Genomic DNA, 15,739 nt, shown 5'->3' on the forward strand with positions numbered 1-15,739 from the left:
AAGTATACATAAGCCTCATAATTTTATGAAATTTAATTTTGTAAACAAACTTTTTTGACAGCAATTTTTATCAAAAAATTTCAAGTTTCAATAAAAATCATTATTTAGAAACTAAGAAACGTAAAATAAAGAATGCTGACGAAACAAAAACAAAAAAACAATTCTTTTTTGTCGCCATTTTTAGTGCTACGAAAATTCGTCTTTGGAATTTGCCAAAAACAAAACAAGATGCAATTTTATTTTTTCAGGAGGGAAATATTTTACCGAAAAAACGAAAATGTCCCAATTCCCACAACATGAAACTTTATCTTGGTAAACGTACGTTTTGGAAATGTTATTTCATTTGGAATCTTATTTATCAGAGTTCATATGGCGATATGATTGTTTTGAATCTATGGTAAACTCTCTATCTCGGTTCATTTTCCAACGAAATCCGATTGACTATTTTGATTTTAAATAAAGTGTTTTATTTTATGAATCGTCGCAAAAATTTTAAGTGTAGATTGGCGGCACTTAAAAACCGTCAAATCTGTAGCGGCGGTGGCGTTGATACGGAAGTACCGAATTTTTATTCCATACTTTTCTGAATCATATTACTTCAAACATTGGAATATACAAGAAGAATACATAAACACATAATGTTATACCATTTAATTTTTCAAAAAAAGTATTTTGAGAACAATTTTTATCAAAAAATTATAAACTAAAAAACTGAAAATAAAGAATTCTTAGGATAAATAAACGATTTTAAGAATTCTTTACATTGAAATAAAAACTTTCACATTGTTTCTTTTTTATTATTCTTACAGTTCTTAATCAGACGTAAAAAACCATTCTGTAGAGAACCATCATCAAATGAAAAAAAAATATTTACAAGCAAATTTCTTATTGTAAAAATCATTGCACTTACCTGATTTATAATTCCCGGAGAATTCCAAAATGATAAGTTCCTTGTTTGAAAACTTTATTCTCAAATAATAGATACATAGTTTATCCCTTCATTACTTTTAGATAACATATTACACAGCAAAATTTTATAATTGGGTATACTATAGCCTACGTCACAGGTTGTGTTATGCCTACTAAATTTAACCCATGAACGGCATTTTCTGCGAGCCTAACTTCAAGCCACAAATAAACAAACGAAGTGTTTGATCGTTTAAATAGCTGCTCGCCAGATTTTATTGCATTATAAAGAAAAGTAATTGATATTCGATTTTTGATTAATAATTGATTTATGTGGATAGTGGCATTTATGTGGATGGTAAATGGTAAATGTTATTCCTACTAAGTGGAAGTAGTTGTGTTTTTTTTATATTATACCCAATTGATATGAATTTGAATATGTAGCTAAAAACAGAATAGCTGAATTCTAGTTGAACTTATTCTTTCAAAACTAAAAAATACTTATCAAGAAAACGATTAAAATTAATTAAGAATCAGCACAAATGGCACTATTTCAAGTAACTTGGATAATTTTTTATTGTTGTTTTCCGAATTATATAGATACAGAAATATATACTATTCTATAATGAAGAAGAATATGCTATAACTATTACAATTCTGTATGTTCTGAATTCATATTTATTCACTGGAATGACGAAAGCAATGTTGACTTCACTTTAATTCGTAATGAATTGAAAACAGAAGAAATGCATTTTACCTTAATACACACATCTGTAACAGTATCCGAAATCGGAAGTCATCAGTTGCAAGTTTGTTGATAATAGAAATTCAAAATTATTGAGGAATTTTTCTTCAAATGTTTGGCGTCTTCTGTTCCTGAAAGATTTACTAATATTCTGGAGATTTTTTTTCATGTTCTTCGGCCTTTTCCTTAGAGAAATTTTGTTTCTTATTTGCTGCTAAAAAATGGCGTCTGATTCTGTCAACGTTTTTGATGGAATTAAATGAAAACGTGATAAATTAATGTCTGATATTTACAGGCTCCCGCTAGACGGCGTACTCGAGCGTTGCGATCGCGAATTCAAATAACAGCAAAAGTTGGAACAAATATTTGAAGAGATGAATGCAATTTTTTTTTCACAGAGGAAAAAGTTGAATGCAAACATGAACTTTATTAGTGAGTTTCTCGCGGGTAAATTTTTTACACCAATCCGAACCACATACGCATGCGATTCGCGATCGCAACACTCGAATACGCCATCTGGGGAGAGACCGGTTTCATGCCTTTAGCCCTTCTCCCTTCCCTCTCCTCCTCTTTTCAGTTATATAGGAATGTACTACGATATTTTCCCTTTTCTTAATATTTTTCCTTTTTACTTAATAAAAATATTTTCTAAAATTTCCCTGATACTTTTCTTTAGAACTATGTTTAATGTAGTTTTCAGTTCCATATAGTTTTTCTTGTTAAAAGATTTTAATCTATATGAAAATCAAGAGAGAAACTAACGCACTTCCTTCCTCTATGACTTTCCACACGCTAATGGGGAAAGCATGTGAAGTGTTGCCATAGGAAAAGAGTTCTGCTCTACGCCACCTGCAGCCCATTTCGATCGCCAATTCCATCAAAAATGCACTTCCATTAAAAATGGTCCTTTAGACGCTCAGCTTATCATGTAAAACGAACGGCTGACTTTGTAATCAATATTTGCCATTCTATTTTTTTTTTTTTAATTATTTATATTTTTTACAAAAGTCAATAAACCAAACCATGAAATCTACCATAAGTGATGAGGGGAATGGAGAAGAAAAACTTTTATTCAATTTTAAAAAGTCATAAATTTAAGTTCAAAATTTTATTTTTTCTCATTAAAAATTTTATACCTTAAAATGATGTTTTTGTATATCTTACAACTTAACATTTTTGCACCGTTATTGAATAATTCAACAATAAATAATTACTAAGAATTACATTTTGCATGAAATTAACTTTAAATAAATTTTATTGTGTGCAAATATCTTCCAAATCGCTTTGAAAATTCTCGAGATATGACGAAATATTCCCAACAAGAATCCGAATTTGCTGAAGAAAAGAATGTTTATTCAGAGAAAGTAATATGCTCTTCATGTGAAACTCTTCGCCACATGTTTTGTTTCATTTTATTATTTTTGCAAAAAATAAATAAATGAATAAATAAATAAAAAAAAGAGATTCCTCAAAATTTATTTTAAATTGGGAGGGGGATTTTATTAATATCCTCTAAAATTTAGAGAAAAACACATCAATTTACTTTTGTATTTGTTTCTAATGTCTCCTGCTAATGTTAGTAAGCCAGCTTGGTGAAACGAAACGAATTTAAGGTAGAGGATGCATTTCTTGCTTTTCAGTGGCGCCATCTATAGCCAAAAGTATGATTTTAGCCACACACGCACGTCGCAGCCTGTTTGCTGGGCAGACCCCTTCATACATCCATCCACTGATCGTAATTTTGACCTGAACAAGAGAGCGATCAACCTCAAATTGAGTATCTCTAGAGCAGTGTTTCTTAACCTTTTTGGTATAATGGACCCTTTTTCAAATTTTTTAAGAAGTCACAGACCACCCCCTGTAAAAAAAGTATTGCAAAAACCATCAATTTTTTTTATTTTACTTTATTTTCAATTGAAATAAAATTCGAAGGCTACTTTGCGTTTTTAAAAATGTTAAACTTTTATACGGTTTGCGATAATGTGGCTCCTCATATTGTGGAGGATATCTGGCATATCTAAGAGAAAAGAGCAAAGGGACGGCTTATAAAAAATGAGGGGTTGATAGAGGATTATAAAAATAGCAAATCGGATGTAATCAGGGGATTGCCCCGGATGGTTCAAACGGAAAGCCGGTTGGTGCAGAATGTTAAAAATATGACAGGGATATTAGAGGGTTCGCACTGAATTTGGGGTATCTCAATCACCTAGTTTCAAATTTGTATGTATTTTCATCTTTTAGAAAAAAAAGATCAATGTTATTTAAATATTATTAATCCCATCGTCTTAAAAGTAGTCGGCGTACCCCCAAAATATGACTCATGGACCCCTAAGGGGTCCATGAACCACAGGTTAAGAAACCCTGCTCTAGAGGTATGATTTGTAATGGGAGCATGTAGGACTTCATGATCTGACAGATTTAACATGCACCATGCACCAGTCACCATTTACTACACGGGAAGTCTTCGACCTGGCAGGGGTCAAACACATGACCTCTTGGACATAGGCCCGACGCCTTACCCAACCGGACTATGCCAGGCATCCAATCCACTTTTGGTGAAACGAATGAATTACGACACCGATTTTTATATGTTCTACTACTTGCACACTAACTATTAGGACATAAATATTTTCAGTGAACCTACGTGTCGAAGGTTAAATGCCATTCAAAAATCTGAGAATCGAGGCAATTTTCTCAGACTTTAAGCGGCAAATTTTACTTGTGCCTACTGTAAACTACAAATGTATAAAGGGGAGAGGGGATCTAGTGTGGATATAGTAATGCTGAATTGGAAATCTGGAATAACTTTCTCATTTACTGCCCAAATCTCTTCAGTTAGATATCATAAATTGACATCATTGGTGCACAGTGTGCAAATTAAAAACGGACCACCATGAATAAATTTTGATCTAATGATTGGATCTTCACGTTTTGGGACTCAATATTAATGGTTCAAAGTGTGGCCTCAAATATGTTAATTAATTAGTGTAGACGATATTTTAAGTTACGGAATCAGACACAAAATCATACTTTCTCTGAATAAACATAACTTTGATGGATTCGGATATTTGACTTCCAAAATATAGGAGGTAACTGCGAACTGGGAAATATGGTCCTGACAGTTTGCTCAGGAGAACTATTTTGGGTTCCTTACTGTCACTTTTTCATATTTCGTCATATCACGTGGCTTCTTAAGCGAATCAAAAAAAATAATAATACTTGCACACAATTTGTTTATCCTACTAAAATCTCATGCAAAAATAGCTTTCAGTAAATATTTATTATTCTTGTTCTATTTTATAGCAGTCGTAATAAAAGTTTTAAATTTTAAGTAAGGAACACGATTTTTTACATCATTTTATAGAATGAACTTTTATATGGTAAAATACAGAATTTTGCCGCATAAAATTAAAAAATCAGCTGAACAGTTTCTCAGAATTTGAATTTTAAAGAAGTCGTATTTTGAAATTTAATTTATCAAGAACTATTAGTCCGATTTCGCTCACATTTTGTATTTCGTAATACAAAATTACATTCTTTAAAATGATGTAAACCTTACAATTAAGGTATGCAAATTGTATACCTTACAATTTAAAAATTTTTCAAATCTTATGAAATAAAATAATAAAAATAATAAATATTAACTGAAACTTCTGCATGGAATTATCCTTTTTTTAAATGAATTTTATATTTGTGTGCAAAAAGTTTCGGTTTTAGTTAAAGGTGACTTAGAAAGATAACCACAAAGGTTCACTATCTATAATGCAGGCACTTTTGAGCATGAACCTATCTCAATAAATAATTAAATTCGGCTGTTTTAACGATCTCATACCATTATATTACGAACATTTTAGAATAAGAATTGTTTCACAATAGCTATTTTATTATGAAAATGAAAAACAACTCAATATTATTACTAATGGTAAAAGTTTTAATGTATTATAACTGTTGTGCGATAGCTTGCGGGGTGTATAAAAATCAAACTTGGACAATGGACTGTATATAATTTATTTTGCGGGTGCGCTGGTAGCGCTGCGGAGATGCAAAAACCGAGCGTGTATGCTCTTTGGTTGTTTTACATTAACTGACTCTTTTTTCTAATTAATGTAGGTGGCGCTACTATTACTACATTCATACCGGCTTCAACATACCGGGCCACCTTGAAACATAGTTTCAAAATTTGCACATAAATTGACAAAAAACAAAATTAAACTATACACATCTAATAAAAGATAATTATAAAAAACTAATGCAACATACATAAAATTAAAATATATAATTATAAACAGATGTATAGATTCCTTGGTATAAACCGGATAACTATAACTCAAAACAAAAAGAAAAGTATAAGTCTAAAATAAAATAAAGAAAGTTAATCAGTCAATAGGTAAAACTGACAGTTTGTGAATGGGTCTTTTATAAGTTCCAGTCTCAGTTTTGACACTGACCACTCTTACCTTAGCATCAGCACTAGGAAAAACTTCTTGTATACGCCCTAATTTCCACTTCAAAGGTGGAATATTGTCCTCTTTAATGAGAACTAAATCGTTAATTTTCAAATTAGGCTGTCCTCGCAACCATTTGGGGCGCTGCTGTAAGCTGGAAATATACTCGTTAACCCATCTTTTCCAAAAATTCTGGAAAAGTTTTTGAGTCAACTGCCAACGTTTTAATGGGGATATGTTTTCGCTTAGAAGGTTCTCTTCTGGTATAGAGAAAAGAGCGGTTCCCACAAGGAAATGTCCTGGGGTAAGTGCTGAAAGCTCAGCGGGATCGTCCGATACTGGAGACAAAGGACGAGAGTTCAAGCAGGATTCAATTTGTGCAGTAAGAGTTAAAAACTCTTCAAGGGTCAATTTATGATCACCTATTGTTCTTTTCAAATGCGATTTTGCGGATTTCACAGCAGCTTCCCAAATTCCTCCAAAGTGAGGTGCTGAAGGTGGGTTAAAGTGCCATTTAATTTGCTCATCGGCAAAATACTGATGGATGGATTCTTCTTTTCGAAGAGATTTAACTACTCGATTAATTTCCTTATTTGCAGCAACAAAATTTGAACCACAGTCTGAAAATAATTCATTTGGTTTTCCTCTTTGCGCAACAAATCTTTTTAGAGCTGCAATAAATGATTCAGCGGTTAAATTTCCAACAACTTCGATGTGCACCGCCTTTGTCGCGAAACACACAAATATACAAATGTACATTTTAACTGATCTAACTCCACGTCCAGATCGCGGCTTCACAAAAAATGGACCTGCATAATCCAGACCAGTCATGGAAAATACTCTAGAAGGCGTTACTCTTGAAGGTGGTAATTGAGCCATTATCTGTGTCGCGGTTTTTTCTTTTAATCGAAAGCATTTTATGCATTTCCAGATTTGCTTTTTTATAACTGATCTAGCATTTACTATCCAAAATTCCTTGCGAATAACTGATAATAGTAAAAGTGCTCCAGCATGCAAGAAGGATTCATGATAATGAATTATAATTAGATTAGTTAAGTGATGTTTTTTCGGTAGGAGAATAGGATGTTTTCTTTCGTTCGATAATTGTGTATTTTCTAACCTACCGCCAACACGGATAAGGTCCTCTTCATCCAAAAACGGATTCAAGGAGAAGATCTTACTACTCGAAGAAATTGGTTTGCTATTTTTTAGCTGGTGATATTCGTTTGGAAATTCTTGTTTTTGGACTATTTTGACCAAAACGTTTCTAGCTAGTTTTATCTCACTACTAGTTAAATAACCATTTATGCGATTGTTCGGAGATTTACAGTTCATTATGAAGCGGAGACACCAAGCTATAATTCTTTTTAACTTAACGTGTGATGAAACATTGTAAATGATCGGAAAGTCAATAGGAGTTGTTTCAATCAAGCACGATATCTTTTTGCGTTCTTCTTTGAGAGCGTCTGTTGAGAGAGGGATTTCCTCCAAATGCGATATTTCACCACTTTTCATCCAAGACGGACCCGACCACCACAAGTCTGATGAGGAAAGTTCTTGAGGATTCAAGCCACGGGAAAAGAGATCTGCGGGATTGTTATGAGTGGAAATATGTCTCCACTGGTAGTTCTCAGTCAAGGTTTGGATCTTGGAGACTCGGTTTCCAACAAAGGTTTTAAGCTGGTGGGCTGGCGTTTTAATCCATGCAAGTGCGATGGTCGAGTCTGTATGCAAAATGACTTCGTCAATGTCCATTTTAAGAGAATTATAAACCTTTCTTACAAGTTGAGAAAGAAGTAAGCAAGCTGATAGTTCTAAACGTGGTATAGAAATTACTTTAATGGGTGCAACACGAGATTTGCTTGCAATAATATGGCAAGTGTTTGATTCAGCTAGGCCTGGGCAATACATGTAAACCACAGCTCCATACGCTAATTCCGAGGCATCAGCGTAACCCATTAAAACAGTTTTCGTGAAAAAGTCAGTTAAAATGTATCTATTAATGCGAATAGTTTCTATATGTTGCATAGAAGATGCAAAATTAAGCCACTGACCTGCGATTTGTGGTGGAAGGGGATCGTCCCACGACAGTTTATGTACCCACAATTTTTGGAGAAACATCTTTGCTTTCGTGATGACAGGTTGCAAAAGGCCTAATGGGTCATACAGTCTTGCTATAAAACTCAGCACTTCACGCTTAGTGAATTTGGTGGTCATTTCTGGGATGGATACTTTAAACGTAAATTGATCTTCAATTGAATTCCACCTTACACCCAAAGTATTGACACTCGCATCAACTTCTGATGCAAAATCATGCTCTGCTGGGTCACCTAATGGTAAACTGTTCCTTAACTCCCTTGAATTAGAGTTCCACTTATGAAGAGACATTCCACAAGTTGCTAGAATATCGTTCAGCTGTTGTTGCACTTTCTGAGCACCTTCTAAACTTTGAGCACCTGAAACGATATCGTCCATATAAATATCTTCCAAAAGAACTAATGATGCCAGTGGAAACCGTGATTCATCTTTAGCCAACTGCTTGAGAGTTCTGATTGCGAGAAATGGAGCGCAAGCAGTTCCGTAAGTGACTGTCTTGAGTCTGAATGTTACAGGTTTTGCGTACTCTGAATCTTTCCAAACAATTCTTAGAAGATCAAGCTGCGATGGATCTATTTTGATTTGTCGAAACATCTTTTGGATGTCTGCCGTGAAAGCATATTTATGTTTACGAAATCGAGTCATGATTTCGAAAATGTCCTCGATCACGTCCCCCTTCAAAATGACATCATTCAAGCTCACACCCGTTGAGGTACTTGATGAAGCGTTGAACACAACACGTAACTTAGTGGTTGCCTTCTCTGGACGATAAACACCGTGATGTGGGAGGTAATAGGTAATTTGATTACCGGAATTGCTTTCATTATCATCATATTTTTCCATATGATTCATGTCTAAGTACTCCTGCATAAATGATTTGCATAAATCTTGCAATTCTTGATTTCTGGATAATCTTTTCCATAGTTGATTCAGACGTCGCACGGCTAAGTCTTTGGACTCTCCTAAACGCTCAACGTCCTTAACTGGCATCTCTACGATGAATCGTCCATGCTCATCTCTGCGATAAGTATTCTGAAAATGTGATTCACAATACTTTTCTTCTTCACTCTGAATTTTCATTTTATAGTCTATATCCTCTATTCTCCAGAATTTTTCTAAGCAGTCTTCGACTTCTGTTTGAGTGGTTATGAAACCGCAGTGAATTTCTGGAGTGCGGGAATTTATTGCTCCAGTTGCAATGTATCCAAAAACAGTATTGCGAAACACCAAATCACTGTTTGCAACGCGGATATCTCCAGCCTTGATAATTTCGAAAAATACCTCCGCGCCTAAAAGCATATCTATTCTTCCAGTTACCGCGAAATTAGGATCTGCTAATTGTTGCGGAATTTCTAACTTATCTACTTTGAAGGATGTAACAGGAAGAAAATCGGTAATTTTGAATACCACTAAAAAATCAAGAGTTTTCAAAAAAGAGCTATTACCATTACAAATTGTAGCTTGTATTTTTGATCTTATTGTAGTTTCGTTTCCGCCCAAACTCGAAACCCGATAATTTATATTTTCTTGAGGTACACCTAATTTATTAGCGAAATTAGCTGTACAAATATTCGACATGCTGCCTGAATCTAATATCGCCCTACATTGCATATAAGATCCATTTAAAGGATTTAAAACCCAAATTAAAACAGTCGGAAGAAGCCCTGTTTTATTTTTCGAATTAATGCAAGATAAAGAAGCAGAAACAATTTCATTATTTTGTTGATGAATATTAAATACCGCTGCTTCGGGATTGAGATCATGACCCTGAGATTGTTTATAGTTTCGCGTTCTTTATGGAGTAGTGTATTATGCTTTGAATGGCATATGTAGCATAAATGTTTCGATTTGCAATTCAATAACTTGTGTTGACTGCTTAAGCAATTTAAACACAATTTATGTTTTGATACCAGCTCACTTCTCTGATGACTATTCAATTTCAAAAAAGAATCGCACTTAAAGATAGGATGATTCATTTTACACAAAATGCATGATTGAGTTACATTTTTATTGATTAGAAATGTTTTCGTTTTAGGATTTCTCTCTTGACTTAACTTAAATCTTAAAGGAGTGGTTTTGCTAACATTTTCTAATATTTGAGCTCGTTTTTCCAAAAATGAAAATAAATCATCTAATTTAGGAACATCGTTTGAGCTAATATTTAATTCATACTGCCTTCGAGTTTCCCTATCCAATTTTTGAAGTACTATATTTAAAACAAAAATATCAGAAAGATCATTGCGATTATACTCCAAAATTTTTAATGCTCTTATATTTTTCTTTACACAATCATTTAAATTACGTAAGTCTTTAGCCGACTCATGCGTTAATTTTTCTATATCTAATATTGATTTAACGTGAGATTCTACGATTAACCTTTTGTTTTCGTATCTTTCTTCTAAAGCTGTATATAATGAAGTGAATGTATCATCTAATGTAATAAGATTTTTAGCTTCTCCGATTAAAGCTGAATTTAAATAGTGTAGTTTTTGTGCATTTGTCAACTGATTATTGGATGTAATAACATTATTGAATTGCAATTTGAAAGTACTCCATTCTTCACATTTACCCGAAAATTTCGGAAGCGGAATTTCTGGTAATTTTATGCTAACACTATTGTTTACAAAACTTGCGGGAGTTAATTTCACTTGATTAACTGATACTAAATACGTTAAGCAATTTTTAATTTTGCACTTAGCACTGATGATTTTTTCGCTGTATTCTTCGCTAGCGCTAATTTCAGTTTCGAATTCTGCTGGAACCGAAATTAAATTTTCAATTTCAGAATTTAATGATGTCAAAATACTCTCCTTTTGACTTAATTGCTCAAATATTTCATTTAGTTCTGTTATTTCTTTAGTGTCACTTTGTATTATAGTATCTGCTTTTGTTATTAGTTTTGTAGCGCTAGTTCTGATTGTAGCGCGTTTCTTTCTACATTTCTCAATGCTATCCATTATTTATAAAATGAAATTATGCGGTAAATAAATGATGAAAATTTGCCTACCTTTCACTAATTCGATGGCTGGAGATATGCTGCGTTATTTATGATGCGATGCGTGGTCAGTCCAATAATGAATGCGGGATTTTTATTGTAAATTTGCGATATACTGGATCTTTATTCTCCTGATCGTTCGGACCAGATGTTGTGCGATAGCTTGCGGGGTGTATAAAAATCAAACTTGGACAATGGACTGTATATAATTTATTTTGCGGGTGCGCTGGTAGCGCTGCGGAGATGCAAAAACCGAGCGTGTATGCTCTTTGGTTGTTTTACATTAACTGACTCTTTTTTCTAATTAATGTAGGTGGCGCTACTATTACTACATTCATACCGGCTTCAACAATAACTCTCAATGTTAAAAAAAAAAAATTCTTTGCTGGGCATGTTTTTTTCTCCCTCTCGTAACTCAAAAACTATTCGAAAGAACGCTATGTTAAAGGATCATTCATTATATTGTAGTTGTTGTTTAAGACACTTATTGTCTTATATCAACAAACCTATTTAAGGTGGAGAGGTGTGCTTATTTTTGTTTTGCAGTTGCGCCATTTATGGCCAAGAATTTAACTTTTACCACACGCAAACGTCACAGCCCGTTTCACGAGGAGGACACATTCACATACCATCCATCCGCCGATCATAATTTTCACCTGAACCAAAGCACGATCACTCTCATCCAGTACCCCTAGAAGTATTGATTTGTTATGAAAAGGTGGAGGACTTTGTGACGTCGACAGATTTAGCATGCATCAGTCATCAATTTGTACACGGAGAGTTTTCGGCCAGCGAGGAAAGAACACACGATCCCTTGGATATGGGCCCAACGCTCTACCAGCCACGCTATCCCGATTTCTCATTGCACTGCAAAAAGAAAAGAAAAAAAAAAAAGAAAAAGAAAAAAAAAAAAAAGAAGGAAAAAAAAACTTCACAGAAAAATGGTGACAACTACTTTACACCAAAGTTGTGTAATGAAACGCTAAATATTAACTCTTGGTTCTTGGTGCTTCAGTACACCAAGAACCGAGAATAGTTTCTTGTGCAGTGAAACACCAAGAATAATTTTCTTGAAACTACTTGGCGCAAAGTGCCTGCCCCCATTTTTAGTACTCGGTAACACTAAAATTTATATTTACAGTAAGATGTGATGTGTAAGATGCAAACGTTGATAAACGTCATTTAACGCTTCTTACTCTGCTAAACTCAAAAACTATCAAATGAGATTTTCCACATTTTAAGAGAGATTCTTAAAAAACTTTCTGATCAAAATAGTTTTGAAGCGGTCATTAGTTTTTGAGTTATTTTATGTCAAAAGTCAAATTTAATGTTTTTTGCATTACGTAATTCAATTTAAGAAAAACTATTGACAGAAGAATTATAATTTTTTGTAGCTATTATCTGAAAAAAGAGTAAGACATCTCTCTCAGTTTAAATTTCGTGCGGATTTCTTGGGGTAAAGGAAAATTATTTGTAGTAAATTAGAATGCATTGTGTGTGCAGTTAGCAATAATATAATATGGCATTGCCAATGTAATTATAATAACTCAGTAGTAATTGCAAAAAGGGATGCTCTCGTCTTTATTAAGGGGTCATAGTTTGCATAATTTTTTTTTAAAATAAAGGTATAATCATTCATTTTGTGGAGGCTTCACATGCTCATTTCATTTGCAATCAATAATTTATCTTCAAAAAATAGTTAAACTGTTTAATTTTTTTAAAATTTAAAAAAATATGAAAAAATTCAAAATTTTTATATTCTTAAGGCTTTTCTATTTCAACATATTTTTTTAAAAATTTTTTTTTCTTAGTGCTTACAATATTCATCTTAACAACTTTGTACATTCCTTTGTTGATACATCAATTAGAACAATTTTTACAGATTAATTGATAAAAAAGTAGTAAAAAAGGTTAAAAATTCCTGTTAGGTATATATAAGAAGCTGTAAAAATTGTAATACCTCATAAAATGTTTATTCCATGCACAGTTTAAATAAGTGTATTATACTTAAGATAAAAAAGTTTACTTCAAAGCTTTATCTCTAAAAGAAAAAATTCTCTAAGAATTTAATTAAGATTAGAACACAAAATTATCACCTATGAGAAAAAGCACTCTAAAGTCTGTCAAAAAGACAGATATGTGGATTTTTAACCTCATTGGAGCCATGATGTCTATGTGGATAGAATATTCGTCTTCCAATGAGGTGAACTGGGTTCGGATCCCAGCGATGGTAGGTCGATACGAACTCCACATCAGGTTCGGACCAACCACAGAGCTAACATAAAATATACTCAGTGGTAGACGGATCATTGGTTAGAGTCCCCTTGCCATAAGACTATCAGGAAGTTTTCGCGGTTTTCTTCTCCATTTAACGCAAATGCGGGTTAGTTCCATCAAAAGGTCCTAAACGAAGGCAAATTTCTCCCAATCCAGTAGTTCCCTTGTCTTCTGAGTTAGGTTTAAAATTACAAGGCTACGGAGTTGAGCATTGCTTGTCGTTAACTCGAAATATGGTCGGTTGTTCAATGACGGTTATAAAAATTATGAAACGGTGCTCTCGTATCGCATCTTCTATTAGTACATATACGCACTCTTTAGTACGTGATGCGTAAGTGTGCCTGGAGAAACGCTTCTTTCTCTTTTTGTCGGTCTTGAAGAGGTTAGCTGTGGGGTTGGCGAGAGGTAGCGAGCAGTGGATTTCCCTAGAGATTTATATAAAAAACAATTTTGGTTAACAATATTTTTTACGATTTTTGTTCGACGAAGTATAAATTTTGCTTTCGAATTTTCAATTTGGTTACAACGTTAAAAAGTCGGACCCGTTACTCAAAAAATTTCGAAAGAAACCGTAACCGATTTTATTACTAATCTGTGGAAATTTAACGAAATTCTAACTTAAAACAATTCCTCAACTCGATTTCTCTTCCTCTCCTTCACGCAGATTAAGTAAACAATCTCTGCGTAACCCTATCTGCCCCGAATCTTTTATTTTTTATTTATTTCTTGTTCTTCTCTGGAAATGTAGTTCTGTGAAATCGATGGCTGTTTTTAAAAGTGTATCCGGTTAAGAAGTATTCCGAATCACCTCCCCCCCCGCCCCCCTATGTCTGGTTGTTACCTCCTTTTCAAATGATGGATATCACCGTGTATCAGGTTTCAGTACGCGATGGTGCCTGGCTTCGACGCTTGGTTGAGGAGATTTCAACCGTGTACTACATTTCTCCAATTTCGTTAAAGTATTTTGCGTTTTCAAAAAAAAAAAAAAAAAAAAAAAGAAAAAAAGAAAAGAAAAATGGAAACCTTTGGAAACTTAAGGACATTGGAAGTAATTAAATTTGAAATATTCCCTCTATCTTTTCTTTATTTTTAAAAAAAAGTTTCAATAGTTTGGAAAAAAAAAAAAAAAAAGGTGTTTGTGATCTGTCTAATTTGATAATTGCTCATTTGATAACATTTTATTCTGTGGTATACTTTTCGATAACAAAAACCAAGTCTAAATAAAAATAACGTGTTTGCCGTCGACTTATTACAACATTTAAAAAGAATTTCCCGAATAGTTCTCGAGAAATAAAATATTAAAGAAAGACTATTTTGAAGTTTCAATGCTCAGAAACTATTTAACCATTTTCTTTTCAATTTTGGATTTTGGCCATTTATAGTCATTTATAATATAATAATTTGGTCATTTAGCTAAATAGTTTAAAAATTCATTTGGCTAAATAGTTTAAAAAAAATGTAAAAAATATCTATATCTTAATATTTGAAGTTTAATTCATCATTATTTAAATAAACAATAATAAATCATCAATTTTTTTTAATATTTAATAACGTTTGTATAGTAACGTTGTTCACTATTGTAAGCGCTTTTATTTTATTTTTTTCACTTAAATGTTCATGAAATAATGACGAAATACACAAAAAGTAAAATTAACATTGTTAGCTTCAAAGTATCGACTGTTCTCCTGTCTGAACTATTATAACCATATTTTCCAGAAAACTAATACTTCCCATATTTTAAGGATTAAAATTCTGAAACCGTTAGGGAAGAAGTATTTGTAGATTAGTTAAGCAACAGTTAACACTCGAATGACTGAACATTATCTTGAAAGACTAAAGGGACCAGTTTTGACAATTCCCTGATTACTTGTGTGCAGATCAATTAGATTAAACATGTAAAATCTTAAAATATAATGATTATGTCTATTATATTAATTTTATGTCTATTTCAATAATTTAGACAAAAGTTCAAAGTTATTAGTAGAGCCCGGATTTTGATGAGCTAAAAAATCTCAATTAATGCCCTTAAGAAGTGCAAAAAATGCCCTTAAAAAGTGCAAAAAAATGCCCTTAAAAACAGTGGCGTAGCGAAGGGGGAGCAAGGGGGGGCATCATGCCCCGGGCGCTACTCACAAAGGGGCGCCAAATGGTCAACAAAACAAAATTGTTGGATAATTTTTATTTTCATTATAATTTATTTCTGGAAAATATATTTTAAATTTAGTGCCAGTGAAATATAATAAATGTTAATTCGTAAATAAAAAGGAACACTAA

General features: G+C 33.1%; 1 protein-coding gene across 1 annotated transcript; it reads right to left on the bottom strand.

Moving 5' to 3' along the window:
* Positions 1–6,027: 6,027 nt before the first annotated feature.
* LOC147814831 (uncharacterized) lies at positions 6,028–9,771 on the bottom strand. The gene has a single exon (XM_087156499.1). The coding sequence runs from the start codon at positions 9,769–9,771 to the stop codon at positions 6,028–6,030; it is 3,744 nt and encodes a 1,247-aa protein (XP_087012625.1).
* Between the last annotated feature and the right edge of the window lie 5,968 nt (positions 9,772–15,739).

This window comes from Parasteatoda tepidariorum, chromosome 2 (assembly GCF_982258835.1).
Source record: "Parasteatoda tepidariorum strain Cologne lab strain chromosome 2, Ptep-v5.0, whole genome shotgun sequence".
Taxonomy (NCBI): Eukaryota; Metazoa; Arthropoda; class Arachnida; order Araneae; family Theridiidae; genus Parasteatoda; species Parasteatoda tepidariorum.